Source organism: Melozone crissalis, unplaced genomic scaffold (genome assembly GCF_028551555.1).
Source record: "Melozone crissalis strain CALT ecotype California unplaced genomic scaffold, PUWL_Pcris_2 ptg000115l_1, whole genome shotgun sequence".
Classification (NCBI taxonomy): domain Eukaryota; kingdom Metazoa; phylum Chordata; class Aves; order Passeriformes; family Passerellidae; genus Melozone; species Melozone crissalis.
Genome location: NW_026535892.1, coordinates 550,571 through 567,749, shown reverse-complemented (window position 1 = coordinate 567,749; position 17,179 = coordinate 550,571). Strand labels below are relative to the sequence as shown.

Genomic DNA, 17,179 nt, shown 5'->3' with positions numbered 1-17,179 from the left:
TTCTCCTTCCCTGGGGTGAGACCAGGCTCTCAGGGTTCAGCCCAGGGCCCAGCTGTCAGGGAACCAGGACAAGCAAAACCAGCCTGGATGGCAGCCAGTAGTGCTGGGCAGAGCAGCTCAGCTCCAGCACAAGGGCTGCATGTTCCCATCTGATGAGCCCTGGGCAGTGACACAGGCAGGACTAAAAACTCTGGGTAACTTTGGTTCTCATTGCCAAGGCATGTGTGGAACTGGAACTTACCAGGGCCCTGCATCACAGTGTGCCTGTGGCTCTCTCCCTTCTTCTAGGGCAGATGAATATCCTGCATCCAAGGATGACAGAGCAGCTCTTCTAATGAGGGCCTTTCCAAATCCAGCATGGATAAACACCGCCTGATCAGATCTTGGCACTCTGGGCAGAGAAACCAGAAACTACCGGGCAGTTGGAGAAGGCTCCTTTTGGCTTTGCCCCACTGTTCCCGTGCCCAGGCTTTACTGGATGTGCTCAGAGATGGGTCTAAACTCTCCCATCAATTCCCTGTTTTGGAGGAGAGCAGGAGAGCAGGACATGTGCCACCTCCTCAGCAGCTGCCACAGTGGGATGCCCACAAGCCCGCTGCTGTGTCCCAGCACTGGGATTCCACCTGTGCCCAGAGATGAGGATCCACCTTGAGAGAGCCCTTGTGGCAGCGAGAGCTGATGGTCCCAGCTGATGTTCTGGCCCCTGCTGAAAGGGTGCTCCGTGCAGAGCATCTGGTGCAGCAGGATGCACCGGGACCAGATGTTAGCTGGTTTGCCATAGTACCAGCCAAAGTGGGTCCATTCTGGGGGGCTGTATGACCGTGTTCCTATGGAATACAGATGGAATTCATCAGGGGGATGCTGCTGCTTCCAGAGCCTGGCCCCAGCATCCCTGGGTGTGCGGGGGCTGCCCCAGTGGCACACAGGGTGACCCATTGCCCTCTCACCAGCACCTGGGACTTGTGTACAGGCTTGGGGTTGGAAAAGAAGCCACTGGTGCTGGAAGAGGGCAGTGAAAGCCCTGGCAAGGCCTGACCATTACAAGGAAGAATCCACTCAGTGCTGGGAAAAACCATGCCCTCATCCTCCCTGCCTGCATTATGAACTCAAAGCAAATCAAGTGAGTTGAGCAGTCCAAGCCCTTTCTCACCTGCACATCAAACCGGCTGGGCACAGGTTCCGGTCCCCCCCTCTCTGCTACCAACACCCACGGGTGTTTTTGTTGGGCTGGCTGCCCCAGCGCCAGCCCCAGTTCTGGGCAGAGTGGTGGGCAAAGGCTGCCACCACAGCTGGAAGGTGGCTCCCCACTCAGCCCTGCTCAAAAGAAACTCAGCTGAAATCTCAGTGCCATGAAGGGCAGCAAAAGAGCTGCCACACCCAGCTTGGGCTGTGAGATCTAGGGTCATGAGATGCTGGGACCAGGAGCTTACCCCTGCGTGGGCTCACCTGCAAAGTGAGTGTAGGCTGTCTCTTGCAGGTAGGTGCCACAGCCAAAGTCAATCAATTTGGCCTGCCCGGTGTCCAGGTCAATCAGGATGTTCCCTGGTTTGATGTCGCGTTGCAGGACCCTGCAGCTGGTGCAGTGCCACACGGCCTCCAGCACCTGGCGGAACAGCTCCTGCGCCACCTCCTCCGGCAGGAGCCCCCATGCCCCAATGAAATGCTGCAGGTCCTGAGAGCGCTCCGGGCGCTCCAGCACCATCAAGATGTCCTTGGGGAGCTCAAGCCACTCCCGCAGCTGGACCACACCAGGGAAGCCAGTGGACACCTTGGCCAGCAGCACCATCTCCAGGGCTGCGCTGGTGCCGTCGGGCTGCGGGAGAAGCACGATGCCGTCAGTGGGGCCGATGCCGTGCCGGGCCTGGGGAAGCCCTCAGCCAGCCCGGGATGCTCTGCGCCCTGCGCTGGCCCCACGCCCGCTCTCCCTCGGGGCGTCCTGGCGGCTCCCACCCTGCCGGGCCCCGGCTCATCCCTGGCCGGTAGCCCCGGCTGCTGGCCCCGCTCACTCACCAGCTCGCCCCAGTGCCGGACACGCTTCCGTGGCACCCTTTTCATGGCAACCTGCAAGCCAAGGGCAGCAGCGGGGTGAGCTCGCCGCCAGCCCTGCCCAGCCCCATCCTCCGCCCTCCTGCGCCCTCCTCCTCCTCCTCCTGCGCCCGCCGCCGGCCCCGCCGCTCACCGGGGCGCCGTCCGAGAGCCGCGTGGCCGCGAAGACGCTGCCGAAGCCGCCGCGCCCCAGCAGCGAGCCCAGCCTGTCCTGCTCCTTCAGTCCCTGCTGCGCCTTCCCTGCTGGCGGGACGCGGCTGTCAGCGCCCGGCCCGGGGCCAGCAACGGCCCCCGAGCGCCCCTGACCCGCCCCGGGCCGGCCATGCCCAGGCGTTCGCTCACGGGAACAGGACAGCGGCGGCTCGGGGCCGGCGGCCGCGCTGCCGAGCGGCAGAGCTCGGGCCGGGGAAGCCGCAGCGGAGGCGGCGGGAGCGGCGGCGCCGCGTGTGTCTTCCGCGAGCCCGGGAGGAGCCGGGGCCGGGACCGGAGCTGGGGCAGGGGCAGGGCTCGGGCCGGGCGGAGCCAAAGGGAGGCGATGCCGCCCCAGCCCCGGGCACTGATGCCCGCCCAGCAGCGCCACCGCCAGCACGGCCAGAGCCGGGCGGAGGTGAGACCGCGGCGGGACACCTGGGGCCGGGCACGGGGCAGCCCCGTCCGGTGCCGGGGGCGGGCCGTGGGTATGGGGAGAGAGAGACTGGGAGAGAAGGGGACACCGGGAAAGGGAGAGCGGGAGAGGATGCGGCACTGCGGAAGAGGGAGAGGAGAAGCGAGAGAGAGTCGACAAAGGCGCTTCTTTCGCTGCTTTCGCTGCCGCTGCTGCTGGCTGCTGCTGCTGGAACTGAAGCTCTGGGGCTGTTTGTCCCCGTGTCCGTTTGTCCATTGCCCGCTTGCCCCCGTGCCGAGCCCCGAGCTCCCCGGGAGCAGCCCCTGAGCCTGTCCAAACAGGGGAACTTTGCCGAGTTCAGACAAGACCCAGAGCCTGGACTCCTGCACAGTGGCACAGGAATCCCCTCGGTCGTTGCTGTGCATTGTCCCTGCAGAGGGTCAAACACTATTGGAGCGCATTCCCTGAATGCAGAATTTGTACCTGACGAAGCACTGCATTTACCTGACCAGCACTGCTTTCCAAAAAAATAAAAAAAGCAGTGGAAGGCAAACTCTGTATAGCTTATGGTATTTTACAGTGTCTAAAACATGCCAAGTCATGGATCTTAGAGGTGAGATCCATTTGGAATTAATGGGATGGAGAAGTAGTGCAAAGGGAAGCATAAAAACAAAGAGAGTAAAACATCTCAGATTGTTTCTTTCTGTTTTCATTTCATTTCCTAAAAACTGTTTCAGTTCTTCCAGAATCTTGTCCACAGTCCTGTTTGTTCTTTCCAAGAACCTTTCCTGGAGAACGAGGTGCAGCTTCTGTCACAAGATGTGCCAACAACTGCAGCTGCTTTTGGCTTTCCACACCATGCGTGCAGCACGACTCTTGCAGCAAAGCAGGAGAAATGTTTGAGGAACTTTACAGCTTGTTCTTCCTTTTCTTTGTGGGCTGGGCAGTGGTGCCAGTGGTAAGGTTTTCATTGTTACAATTCTACCCTAAGAAAACATGACAGATTACCAGGAATTGTTAGGGAATGTAAGCCTGACTGAATGCAGAGAAAGAATCTCCAGAGCCTGCAGCCAGAAATGGAGGGCTGTGTGATAATCATTCCAACACCCCCATGGACATCTGAAAGTGGTCTAGAAGATGAAAATGGGCTGACACAGGGAATTAGTTTCAGTGTTCAGTTCAGATGTTTCTACATCTCATGCATTGATATAAATCAGGAGTACAATCAGTTCATGAAAGGCACCAGAACAAGCTGGACCTCTCAGGAGATGACTGAAAGAATCTGAAAAGGAGAAATGCAAGGAATGACTTAGTGAGCTTTGCTTGTACAAAGGGTCATTTTTCCTAATAATTTCCAGTCCATTCCCTCTGCTTTTGTCCTTCCCAACAAGGCCATTTTCATCCCATATTCTCCATGGTGTGAGAGACCTGAGCTTGTGGAAGTGCCTGAAAGATGCCCTGTTCCTCTGCAGGGACACTGAGGCTGAAGCAGGAGCCTGAGCCCTCTCTGGGGCAGCCTCCTCCGAGCTGGAATTTGTGCCGTGCTGGGAGAGGAGGAGGAGGGGGAGAGCGCTGGCGCTGTGTGGCAGGAGCAGGAGGTTTGGGCTGCAGGACATTCCGTCTGCGCCGCTGCCCTGCAATGGGCGGCCGTGCCCGGGGCTCTGGGCCTGGCCCCGCGTGTGCTGAGCTCCCGACACTGCGGGAGCTCCCCGGGCTGGGCTCAGCTTCCGGCTGGGCCTGGGCAGCAGGCTGGGCTCCAGCTGGGATCAGCAGCAGCTGGAAATACCTCTGCGCATCTCCATTTGCTGCTGCTGCTCGGGAGAAACAATGGAGGGAGTCAAGAAATTCTGGTTTCTCTTTCTCCTGGTGGATTTTTTCATTTGATTAGACACTCAAGAGGCAATTTCTGTGATGGCCTCTGTCAGTTGATTCTATTTCAGCAGCAGCAGCAGGGCTGTGTTTGAGCATGGCAAATGTGGCCTGTGTGGCTGCTTTAATTCTCCTTGACTTAGTGCTCAGGGACTTGAGAGCATTTCAAGATCTCCTAATCATGATGCCTGGGACCAAAAGCCTGAGTTCACCTATTGCCGTCCAGGGGCTATGTACAAATCACCAACAGGATGGGACTGCTGAGGAACGTGTCTCAAGCTGTTTATTTTCCAGCATCAGTCTCATTGCATGGTTATGAGAATGGCATGATGCCAGCAGCTTGTGTCCTCGGCAGCAGACGAACAACTCAATGTTACAACTTACTTTAAAATATTTTTAACTAGTCCCACAAATCAAAAGCATATTGACAGTAGTTCTATCCAACCACTATAAGCACAGGTACCTTTGGTTAAAACAATGCTTGCTTATTTTGAATACAATACTTGCTTGTGAGTCTTGAAACACAATGCACAGAGCTCAAGCTTAGAACTTCCTAATATCTCGCTAGATATACTTTTCTGTTGCTTAGGGAGTTATTCTACCAGGTGTTAATACAAAAACCGTTGTTTTGTTTCTCCTTACTTTCTACTTCTAATATAACTTTTCTGCTGACAAATCTTAAGGCTTCCGCTTAGCTCTAATCACAGTTCTGCTGTCTCTGAGGCCTGCCTTTTGCAGCTTTCCCAAAACCCTCTGATTTTTAGGATTCCCACATTCACCATCACGAAAGCACTCTGGGTAGCGCTGATCCAAAAAGGCAATTGCAGTTTAACAGATAAATTTCAAGTGGCAAGAGCAGCCATGATCTCCAATTCCCAAGGCAAAGGCAGCAGCAGCCTCCTGCTGTCAGCTCAGGGTGAGTAAAACAGTGCTGAAAACAGGGCTGGAATCCGATCCTTTCTTCCTCTGAGGGCTGGCTCAGGGCAGCACAGACAGGCCCTGAGGAGTCAGGGCTATGTGTGGGTGATTGCTGCTCTAGTCCAGAACTGAGCTGGAAAAAGCCCTTGGGAGCTGAGGCAGGAGCAGGTGGGAAGGGGCCGGCGCTGCTGCTGCTCCTGGCTGGGAGCCCCGGCTGGGCCGGGCCGGCGCCCCCTGCGCTGCGGCTGCTGCTGCTGCCAGGGCCAGGCGGGACTCGGGGATAGGGAACGGACACAGGGGGACAGCAAAGGCCTGGCGGCTGCAGGGATGGTGGCGCTCGAGCCAGCGCCAGCACAGAGCTTCAGCCCGCAGTTAACCCTGAGGGAAACGCTGGGGAAAGGCTCCATTTCAGCCTTTCTTTACTTGTGGCTTTGAAGGGACTGAAATAAAAGGAGAACAAGCAGGGCCCGACCCCTTCTCCTTTGGAGGAGCCCCAGGCCTGGGGCTGTGAGGGGCCATGAAGGGCTGTGAGGGGCTATGATGAAACTCTGAGGGGTTTTAAGGGGCTATGAGGAGATTTGAGGGGCCATGAGGTTCTCTGAGAGGCCATGAAAGGCTGTTGGGGACCTTGAGGGGGAGAAGGTGTCTGAGAGGCTGTGGGAGGCCAGGCACCTTATGGAACAAAGAGTCACTTATGACACTATGGAGATAAGGAGACTGTTGTTTGCAGTATGGAACCCGATGGAACCAAAAGTCCATAGTGACATTCTGGGGCCTCATGGAACCATGGAGACCCTTATGACACTTCCGGACCCACTGGAACCAAGGGGCCATTGTCATACTGCAGGCCCTCATTTAACCAAGGGCTCATTGTAGCATGGCAGGGCCTCATGGAATCAAGGGGATCATATTGGGACTCCATGAGACCACGGGGACATTCTGACTCTGGGGAACCAAAGAGACCATTGTGACACTGCAGTGCTCAGTGGAACTAAGAACTCATGTGACAGTGAATAGCCCAGTGGAATCAAGAGGCCATTCCATACTTCAGGGCTTCATGGAACTAAGGTGCCCTTTTGACATTGCGAGGCCTCATGGAAGCCTGGAGATCATTCTGGCACTTTAAGGCCATGTTGAGTCTATGGGCTCTGCAGGGCCTTGTGGAACCAAGGAGCTCTTTATGACACTACAGGGACTCATGGAAACAATGAGGCCATTCTGGCTCTCTGAGTCCCCATGGCACCAAGGGGCCTGTGTGCCGCAGCCATGCCCTGGGGAACCAAGGGTCCGTTGTGATCCTGGGGAGCCCAATAGAACCAAGGAGCCATTGTGCCATTGCGCTATTCTGTAGAATGAAATAAAACATTTTGACACTGTAAGGCCTCATGGAAGCAAGGGGCCATTGTGCCACTGCAGAGTCAAGGCGACCATTGCGGTATTGCTGGCCCTTGTGGAAACAAAGATCTCTTGTGATACTATGGGGCCTCCAAGGGGCAATTGTGATGCTGCAGGGCCCCAGGGATCCAAGAGCATGGAAAAGTTCTGGTTGGTTTGGCCTGACTGGTTGGTTTGGCTTGACCTTGGAATGTTGAGGGTTGCTTCTCATCTAGCCCTGGAGTTCTGTGCTTTCCTTCCTGTGGGAAAGAATTCTCCTTCTCCCGGGATTCATGGCTGAAATTGGGATTCTACCTCCATATTTGATTATATCCAAAGATTGTTCCACATGAAACCTGCCAGAACAGACACCTCTGGATGGCCTTGGCATCTTGGGGGCCACCTCTCATCTGCCTTCAAAACGTTGAGCGGCCAAGCTCTTCTTTCCATGGAAAAAACATCTTTCAAGTCCAGATGTCCATAGCCAAAATTGGGAATTTGCCTCCAAAATTCTTTATATCCATGGACAGCTCCCAGACAAAAGCAGCCAGGACTGTCTAGGTTCCCTTGGCTTCCTGAGGGCCAGCTCTCATCTGCCTGTGAAACACTGGGGCTCTATACTTTCCTTCCTATGGAAAAGAACTGTCCTTCTTGTCCAGGTGCCCATGGACAAAACGGGGATTTGGCCTCCCAAACTCTGTCTACCCAAGGATTGCTCCCAGACAAATGTTCCCAGGACAAACAGGTCTGGCTGGCCTTGGCCTCTGGTGACTGCCTCTGATCTGCCTTCAAAACTCTGTGGGCTCTGTGGTTTCCTTCCTGTAGAAAAGAACTGTCCTTCTTGTCCAGGCACCCATGGCCTCAAGCACATGAGCACTGTACAGGGACAGAGGAGCTCTGTGCTCAGTGGCGTGGAGACTGAGGAGAACAGAGGAGAGCACTGGGAGGGATTGAAGGGTGGTTTCAGAGGTGGTGGATCCTTTTAACATCGTAGACAACAGCCTGAAAAAGGAAAACATCAATGCCAAGGGCAGCTGGGTAAGCCCAGATTGGGAACAAAGAGAAAGGAATTTTGCTCCCAGGGCAGGGCTGTGGTGCAGCACGTTTCCCAGAAGGAGTCTGGTCCAGCCCAAGGCTTTGTGTGGGCAGGCAGAGGCAGGCAGGAGGCAGAGCTGTCAGCAAAGGAAGGGGCCAGCCAGGTGGGGCAGCCAGGGGATGAGTTTTACAACATGGCTTTTGTGGTCCAAGATCTGTTCCACATTACCAAGAGATGGCTGCAGCCTTGGGAGATATTTAGTTGGCCAACACCCCTGTCAATCACTGTTACATAAGGTGAGAAGGAGAGATTCACATCAGACCTCTGTCAGTCGTTTGGTTCCACTGAAGGACAGAAGTTTATTCAGTATTATCTTCATTTGGAAAGTAAGAGCAGTGATACTGGAGTCTTCTGTAGCAGGGGACATGGTATAACATATGGAAGATGTGGACCATGGTAAAAGCTGTTAAATAAATAAATAAAATACCTAAAATTTAAAAATACATTCATAAATAAATAAATAAAAACATTCCCAGATGTTCCAGGAGCACCTCAGCCTCATGGGAAGAGGCTGAGGTGCTCCTGGAACATCTGGGAATGTTTTTTCTTCCCTTTCTTTCTGGGAGGAAAACTTATCACCATGAGTCAGCAGAGTGGCTCTCCAGATGGCTTTGCAGAATTGCTGGTATTACTGCCTACTGGTACAGGTTTAATATTGGGGTGCAAGGAAGCAGCATTTTTGAATTTTACTAGATTTAATATGGAATGTTAGGGGAAGAACCAAAGAAGGACAAGGGAGGGATCAAGGTGGTTTGGAGAGAACTAGACATAGGAAAATAGAGGAATAATACAATAAGTGGGGTCAGTCATGCTGACAGATGCTGACAAATGCTGAGCAGTGTGCTTGTAAGGCCCTGCCTTGCACCTGCTCCCTGCACTGTTCCACAGTACCCTGTTTCCTCATTAGACTCTATGTGTATTTTCTGACTGCTCTGCAGAGCCAGTGGGATCTGGTGGAGTCAGATGAAAAACCTTTTTACACTCTTGTCTGTGTGTATGAACATGTCTGTATGAGGCAGCTGAAAAGTTGAGTGTCCAAAGGCCAGATAAGGGGTGGTCCATATGGTGTTGATAAAGGTACCCTTTATCATGGTATACCATGAGAATTTATCATTTGGGGCTCAGTAATCTAAAGATTTATAGAATGCCTTATGGATAGGCCTTAGTTCCCCTAATCATCCCTTTTTTCCTCTAAAAATACAAGTGACATCAGCTTCAGTTATGTTTCAAGCTTCCAGAACAATAGTTGTCTTGAAAAACACATGGATTCTAACTTGGCCCCTTTCCTCGAGTGCTGTGGTCATGAATTCCAATACCTAAAATGATTCCTAATTATTTTTTCCTTTGTATACACAAAGAAGGACACTCTTCTCTTCAGAAAGGTCAGTTTCATTATAATGAAAACCACCAACGGATAGGAGACGGACTTATGATCCTATATTTTCAAAAAAAGAGATGAGAATTTGGTTTTGGTGCTCTGTAGCCATCCATATGGACAACATTGCAATATGCCAAGGTATGTGTGCAAAAGGTACAGGGGAACCTGTTCCCCACAGCCTGCAGGGACAGAGGCGCAGGGCAGGGACACCGTAGCACAGCCTGGGCTGCACAGGGCACAGGGATGGGCAGCGGCTGCAAGACAGCCCTGCCAGAGACAACTTGGGCAGCACTTTGGCCATGGCTGCTGGGCCTGGGCCTGAGGCAGGAGCAGGAGACAAGTGACCCTTGCAGGGCTGGGGCCTCATTGCCTCCTTGTCCCTGCTCAGCAGCCTGGCAGGGGCCGCCCCATGCTCCTGCCCTTGCCATTGCACATCCCCACATGCCAGTGCCCATCCCGGGAAGAGCCCTGAGCAAGGAGGGAGGGACAGGATCTGCCTGGCCAGGGACTGGGGCTCAGGCCTTGGCCCTTTGCATTCCTCAAACACATCCAGCTTTGCTCAGCACCAGAGACACTTTTACCTTGTTTGTCCCCAGCTGTCATCACTGCCTCCCGGGTTCTGCTCTAACTGGAACCTGGGGACACTTTTGGAGTTGTGTCCCTCAGTGGAACCCATTAAAACTTCAAGAAAGTTCAGAGTTTGAATTTAACTTTGAGTTCCCGAGAAGTTTTTTAAGCAGTCTCTCAGGGACTGAGTCTGATGTAAACAACACCAAAGTCCCAAGAGGCTCATTAAAATCCTTGTGCTGTGTCTGTGCTGCTGAGCTTTAAAGGAGCAGCTCTTGCCAGGGCCAGCTCCTCTCCCAGCCCAGCAGGGCTGAGGGCTCTGCCTGCAGGCATTAAAGGGACAGGAGCCAGGCAGAGACAGGCTGAAGGCAATCAGGATTGGGAAGACATTGACCTGAGACTTCACTTGGGGAAAGATCTTCACAGCCCTCTGCATGGTGAGTGTGTGGGTGCAGGGCAATGTCCCCTGTGCTCCTGGAGGGATCTCCTGAAGCCAGCACACCCCACAGCCTGGGGGATGTGTCAGGAGGACTCTCCCAGTTTCTCTGTGGCAGAGTAGGAGGAGGAGAATGTGCTGCAGAGCAGGGCTGCCCTTCTGAGGGAACTTGTCATGAGCACATTCAGGGAGGAGTTTCCTGCTTGGGTCTCTGCTTCCCTGAATCTGTGCTCCCACTTTTCCCTGCCACAGCCTGGTGGCAATGGAAACTCAGCTGTGGAGGGCAGAGCAGGGGTTGAGACTCTTAAACCATCACCCTGAGGATTCCTGGGCACCTCAGCAAGTGCCTGCACCTGCCCAGCCTCCAGATCCATGCAGCATCACCTTTTCATGGTGGCCAGGTTAGGAGAGCTGTTCTTTATTCCCTGCAGGGCCAAGCAGCTGCAGGGCAGGGCTGGCCCAGGGGCTGGGCTAGGCTCTGGCAGCTCTGGCAGGGAAGGAGCCCGGGGCCTCAGGAGCAGCTCAGGCTGGGACAGCTCCAGCAGCAGAGCCGTGGGCAGGGAGGAAGGGAGGCAGTGCTGAGGGAAGCCCTGCTGCAGGGCAGATGTGGCACCTGCCGGGCCTGCCCTGCAGGGCAGACACTGCCCTGAGCAGCACAGCTCTTGTGTCCCCTCGCAGCCAGCACAGCCCTCAGCCCGGGAGCTCGGGGCTCTCAGTCCCTCCTGGGCCGGCAGAGCAGCCCCAGAGATGAAGGGAATCTCTGCGGCCATGTGCCCATTCCCTGCTGACCAGGGCCTGAGGGCCACTGTCCTGCCCTGCTGCTGCCTGGCAGGGGCTGGGCAGGGCTGGCCAGAGAAAGGCTTTTCCTCAGGCCCGGCTCTCTCTCTCTCCTTGCCTTGCTCAGGTGCTGCTGGCATTGCTGAGGGGCTCTCTGCAATGGCAGTTCCAGCTGCAGGGCCAGGCCCAGCCCTTGGGCTCCTCCTGTGCAGGCTGAGCACAGCAATGGGGTGTCCCAGCTCCCTGTGCCCGGGGAGCTCTGGGCAGGGCAGCCTGGGGGGCAGGCAATGAGCCCACTCTCCTGACACTGGGAAAGGCAGGAGCCACTTTGTGTGCCAGGGATCCCTCTGCTCTCAGCAGTGTCTCCTGGCTGTCCAGGGTAACACGGGAGTGGATCTCAGAAAGGTGCCAGTGCAGGGCAGCTGAACAGGAGAGAGGGACAGAGCAGCCCCCCTCAGTCTGGACTAAGCCTCAGACAATCCTCCTGCCTCTATGGACTCTTTGTTCTTCCACAGTGCAGCAGAATCTCTCATTCTGCCTCTTGCAATCCCCATCCCTTCACCCTGGCAGCTCCTCTGCCTTACCATCCTCTGCCTTAGCTGCTTTATCCAAATTCAAGCACCAGGACTGGCCCCTGCCCTCACTGTTCCCCTGCACTGACTGGGGGTCAGGCCAAGGTCCAGCTCCTCACACAACATTGGCCAGCAGCAATCAGGGCTCCAGCAACAAAGGTGAAGGAAGGTCTCCTAGACATAGACAAGGGGGAGGTGTTTAGTGGCAGGAAAGGGTCTATGAGAAAGGGCTTTGACTCTTCTGGAGAAATCTCCCCTCAATCATCACTGTAATTCCTTCTTCAAAAGGTTCCAATGTCTGGAGACAGCAAATGTCCAACAGCAGTACCATCAGGGACATCCTCCTGCTGGCATTGGCAGACACGCGGCAGCTGCAGCTCCTGCACTTCTGCCTCTTGCTGGGCATCTCCCTGGCTGCCCTCCTGGGCAACGGCCTCATCATCAGCGCCGTAGCCTGCGGCCACCACCTGCACACGCCCATGTTCTTCTTCCTGCTCAACTTGGCCCTCAGCAACCTGGGCTCCATCTGCACCACTGTCCCCAAAGCCATGCACAATTCCCTCTGGCACACCAGGAACATCTCCTACAAAGGATGCGCTGCTCAGGTATTTCTGCTTGTCTTCTTTACTGAAGGGGAGTATTTCCTCCTGACTGTCATGTGCTACGACCGCTACGTGTCCATATGCAAACCCCTGCACTACGGGACCCTCCTGGGCAGCAGAGCTTGTGCCCACATGGCAGCAGCTGCCTGGGCCAGTGCCTTTCTCAATGCTCTGCTGCACACGGCCAATACATTTTCCCTGCCCCTGTGCCATGGCAATGTCCTGGGCCAGTTCTTCTGTGAAATCCCACACATCCTCAAGCTCTCCTGCTCGCATTCCAAACTCAGGGAAGTTGGGTTTCTTGTGGTTAATGTTTCTTTATCATTTGGCTGTTTTGTCTTCATTGTTTTCTCCTATGTGCAGATCTTCAGGGCTGTGCTGAGGATCCCTTAGAGCAGGGACGGCACAAAGCCTTTTCCACCTGCCTCCCTCACCTGGCCGCGGTCTCCCTGTTTTTCAGCACCTCATTTTTTGCCTACCTGAAGCCCCCCTCCATGTCCTCCTCATCCCTGGATCTGTCAGTGTCAGTTCTGTACTTGGTGGTGCCTCCAGCCCTGAAACCCCTCATCTACAGCCTGAGAAACCAGGAGTTCAAGGCTGCAGTGTGGAGACTGATGAATAGACTATTTAGGAAGCATTAAACTGCTGGCCTATTTCTGCAAATCGCCTCTAATAAAAGTCATCTTTGATAACTCTGTTGATTTTTTTCATTTTTTGTTTGTTTGTTTTTGAATACTCTCTAAACCAAGGCCAATATGTGTTTCATTTCCCATTTTCTTTCTCTCCGTTTTCTCTGTAGCCCCAGACTGTGTCAATGAGGAGCTGCACTGTCAGTGGCTTCAAATGAACTAAAGGATCACCCAGAAGAGTTTTCACCAGGGATCCCCCTTTTGTTCCTACTCTGGAGCTGCAGCAGCAATGTCTGTGTGCAGACCTGGGGGCAGATCAGTGCTGGCCCAGCAGCTGTGCCCAGCAGCAGCAGCAGCACTTGGTGTTGCCAGTGCTGCTGCCATGGCCCTGCCCCGCTGCCCTGGTGGCCCTGGTGTTGCTGCAGGGCCTGAGTGCTCTCGGGGCCGGGCACAGCCCTGGGGGTGGCAGTGCTGGGGATGCAGCAGGGACAGGCCATGGGCACTGCTGGGGCAGCGCTGACACCTCAGCCCAGGGCCTGGGGGCTCCAGGCTCCGTGCCCAGGCTCTCTCAAGAACACGCCCAGGCCAATGCTCAGCAGAGAAAAGCCCCGTGAGCAGCCCCAGGCTGGCCATGGGCAGGCTGGAGGCAAACAGCATGGCTGGGGCTCTGCAAGGGCCCTGGGGCAGACAGGAAGGAGCAGCAGAGCAGGAGCTGATCCATCCCCAGTGTGCTGCACAGCCCAGGGCAGCGTCCCAGAGTGTCCTCATGGAGCTGCCAACAACATCCCCCCTCTGCAGCCCTGGCCTCTCCCCCAGCTCACACAGGTGCCCCATCCTTGCAGGCACAGACATGGCAGCACTGGCTCAGCAGCCACTGTTTGCATTGCACAGAGCAGGGGGAGCACCCCCATGCTGTTGGTGTGGGGACATGAACCTGAGGGAGCACAAATGCCATCAGCCCCTGGGGCCAGCAAGGGCTGGGGGACACCAGGGAAACCACTCAGGTTTATTGGGATAAACCTTTGAGTTCACCAATTCTAACCTGCACCCAAACAGCACCTTGTCTAACCTGAGACTCCTCCAGATTATATAACTGCGGCTCTCTCATGTCCTTTCAACCAGACTTCTGTTCCAAATCCATCACCAGCCTCGTTGCTCTTCTCTGGAGACACTCCAGCCCCTCCATGGCCTTCCTAAATTGGGGGCCCAGAACTGGACACAGCACTCGATGTGTGGCCTCACCAGTGCCGAGTGCAGGGGAAGAATCACTGCCCTGCTCCTGCTGGCCACACCATTCCTGATCCAGGCCAGGAGCCATCGGCCTTCTTGCCCACCTGGGCACACTGCTGCCTCATGTCCAGCCTGCTGTCCATCAGTGCCCCCAGGTCCCTTTCTGCCTGGCCACTGTCCAGCCACTCTGTCCCCAGCCTGTAGCACTGCAGGGGTTGTTGTGGCCAAAGTGCAGGACCCAGCACTTGGTCTTGTTCAATCTCACCTTGTTGGATTTGGGCCCTGGATCCAGCCTGTCCAGGTCCCTCTGCAGAGCCCTCCTACCCTCCAGCACATCCACACTCACACCCAGCTTGGTGTCATCTGCAAATTTCCTGATGCTACACTCCATCCCCTCATGCAGATCATCAGTGCAGATACTGAAATCCACACTGGCTGGCTCTGATCCCTCAGCCATCCTGTGGGTCCCCTGGGATGGCACTCAAGGTGATCTGTTCCATAACCTTGCCGGGCACCCAGGTCAGGCTGACAGGCCTGGAGTTCCCCAGCTCCTCCTTCCAGCCCTTCTTGGGGATGGGCTCACATTGGCACCTCCAGTCCTCTGGGACCTCCCTGCTGAGCCAGCACTGATGGTAAATGATGGAGAGTAGCTTGGGGAGCTCATCCACCAGCTCCCTCATCCCCCTGGGATGGATCCCATCTGCTCCCAGAGACACCTGTGAGCATTGAGTGGCTCAGCAGGTCCCCAGCTGCTTCCTCTGGATTACAGGGGTCTCTTCTGTTCCCTGTGCCCATCCACCAGCTCAGGAGAACACTTGTCCTGAGGACAACTTGACTTATTCTGAAAAACAGAGGCAAAGAAGGTGTTAAGTACCTCAGCCATTCCCTCATATTTGGTAACCATATCTCCCCTAAAACTGAATGCAGATTTTCCTTGTACCTCTTTTTGCAATCAATTTATTTATAGAAACATTTTTGTTATCCTTCACAGAAGTGGCCTGGTTAAGCCTTAAGCTTTCACTTCTCTAATTTTCTTTCTGCATGACCTAACAACATCCTTAAACATATCCTGAGTTACCTGCCTCTTTGTCCAAAGTTGATGCACCTTCTTTCAGAACGTCACCTGTTGGCTAAAGTACGCCTCAGAGGAGGAAAATACAAGAGTCTATAAATTAAAAGACGGAAAGCAAGCTAGTAAAGTAAAAGAAGAAGAGGCTGGGAAGGCTAACAAAAACTGGGACCCCCTTGACTACTTACTTCTTCCTACCCTTGCAGTGCTTCAAATCCTTCCTCCAATTCCTCTTGCTGTGGACCCAATTCCTCCTCCTCTCCCAGCTGTCATTGCTTTACCACCTCCTAACCCAGTTATACCTCCACCACCTTCCCCTCTACCCTCTCCTTACTCTTTTTACCCTTCACTACTGTCCACTTACCTCTGCCATCTCACGCACCCCTTATTCACCAGCAAGTTCCTGCTCTGCCTCCCTACCACAAATGAGAAGCCAAAAAACATCTCAGAATCTCATGCCCAAGAGTGAAGTTACCCAGTCAGCCTCCACAGCTGATATTCTTACAACACATTTGTCCTGGTTTTGGGCAAATTTGTTAAAGAATCTGCAAAGGAGGGCCCCTCCAGAAAGCAAAATCACGTGACCCCTCCCCCCAGTTGGTTCGGGAAGAATTCCTCGGAGAGAAATGGAAGGAACCTGTTTATTTGACAGACACAACACCCCCAGCACACAAAATGAACAATACCAGATGACACCGCTCTGAGAAAGATGACAAAATCAGAAAGTCTCCTTTGGGGGTGGTTGCTCTGTTCTCAGTCCTTCCAGTGCTGGGGCAGCTGCTGCAGCCAAACGGTGCAAATCCTCGGTGTTCCCAGGTCCCAGTCCAGAGCAGGTTCGAGATGGTCACAGAAACAGGAGAGGAGAAACAGTCCAGGAAGGAATTTGGACTGTTTAGCTAAACTAGCTAATAAGCAGAGGCCAAAGCAGAGCAGAAGCAAGAGTAGAAAAGAGAGCAAGCAAAGCAGCAAGCTGAAAGCAAGAAGCGAAAACAGCCCTATGTACTGCCCGTCTCTGTGTCCCTGATAAGAGAAACCCAAACAAAACTTCCACTCTTCAGAGCCGGTCTTAAAGGCACACAATATATGAATGGGGATACAAGCATCATAATGTCATCCCGGGACATTCCACCCCTTATCCCCATATCATCAACATACTACAACACATCATGCATTATTCATACAAAATTTCCATCTTTTCCCCCAAAATTTACAAGCAATACCCATCATGCCTTCATCACATCTCCACACTGGACCACTGAATCCAGGCCCTATATTAGAGAGCTGCAGGATTCCCCCTTTTCACTTTAGTCACTTGAAGCTTCATCTATCACTTGCTCAGACCTTCGACACTTACACATTTCCTTCTCCATCTTCCACTTGCCCAGACCTTCAACACTTACACATTTCCTTCTATCTCATATCTGTATGGTTCAATGTACAGACAATGGCAGTAACATCCAATGAACAGTGATATTGCACATCATTCTTACCCCACAATCAGATCTCCCTGAGGTACACATCGTGTTGTTCCATCTCTTTGCATTATCCACCATGTGCAACCTGGTCCCTGAGCAAAGACAACCCCACAAATGGGTTTGTCTGTACTCGAGGCAGAATTGATCCACACAGTCTTCCCTAACAAACCTCTGATATGTACCACTGGGACTTTGTCTCCTTCTATTATATTCAGGGACTCAGACTGGGCAGGACCTCCTTGGTTGGTGGAACCTTGGGTGTTAACTAACCAGGTGGCCTTTGCTAAATGCTGCTCCCAATTTTTGAAAGATCCCCCACCCAAAGCTTTCAACTGGGTTTTTAGTAGTCCATTGTACCTCTCCACTTTTCCTGCAGCTGGTGCATGGTAGGGGATATGGTACACCCACTCAATGCCATGTTCCCTAGCCCAGGTGTTGATAAGGCTGTTCTTGAAATTATTCCCGTTGTCTGACTCGATCCTCTCAGGGGTGCCATGTCTCCACAGAACTTGCTTTTCAAGGCCCAGGATGGTGTTC

The 17,179-nt window shown here is 54.0% G+C and overlaps 1 protein-coding gene across 1 annotated transcript in view; it reads right to left on the bottom strand.

The window, feature by feature from the left end:
• Nucleotides 1–284: 284 nt before the first annotated feature.
• Nucleotides 285–17,179, bottom strand: part of LOC128948218 (serine/threonine-protein kinase pim-1-like) — a 53,516-nt gene continuing 36,621 nt past the window's right edge. Inside the window, 6 exon segments of the mRNA XM_054292831.1 lie at nt 285–391; nt 648–827; nt 1,447–1,813; nt 2,011–2,061; nt 2,180–2,505; nt 2,508–2,740. Of these exon segments, the coding sequence (XP_054148806.1) occupies nt 285–391; nt 648–827; nt 1,447–1,813; nt 2,011–2,061; nt 2,180–2,505; nt 2,508–2,740 (1,264 nt within the window).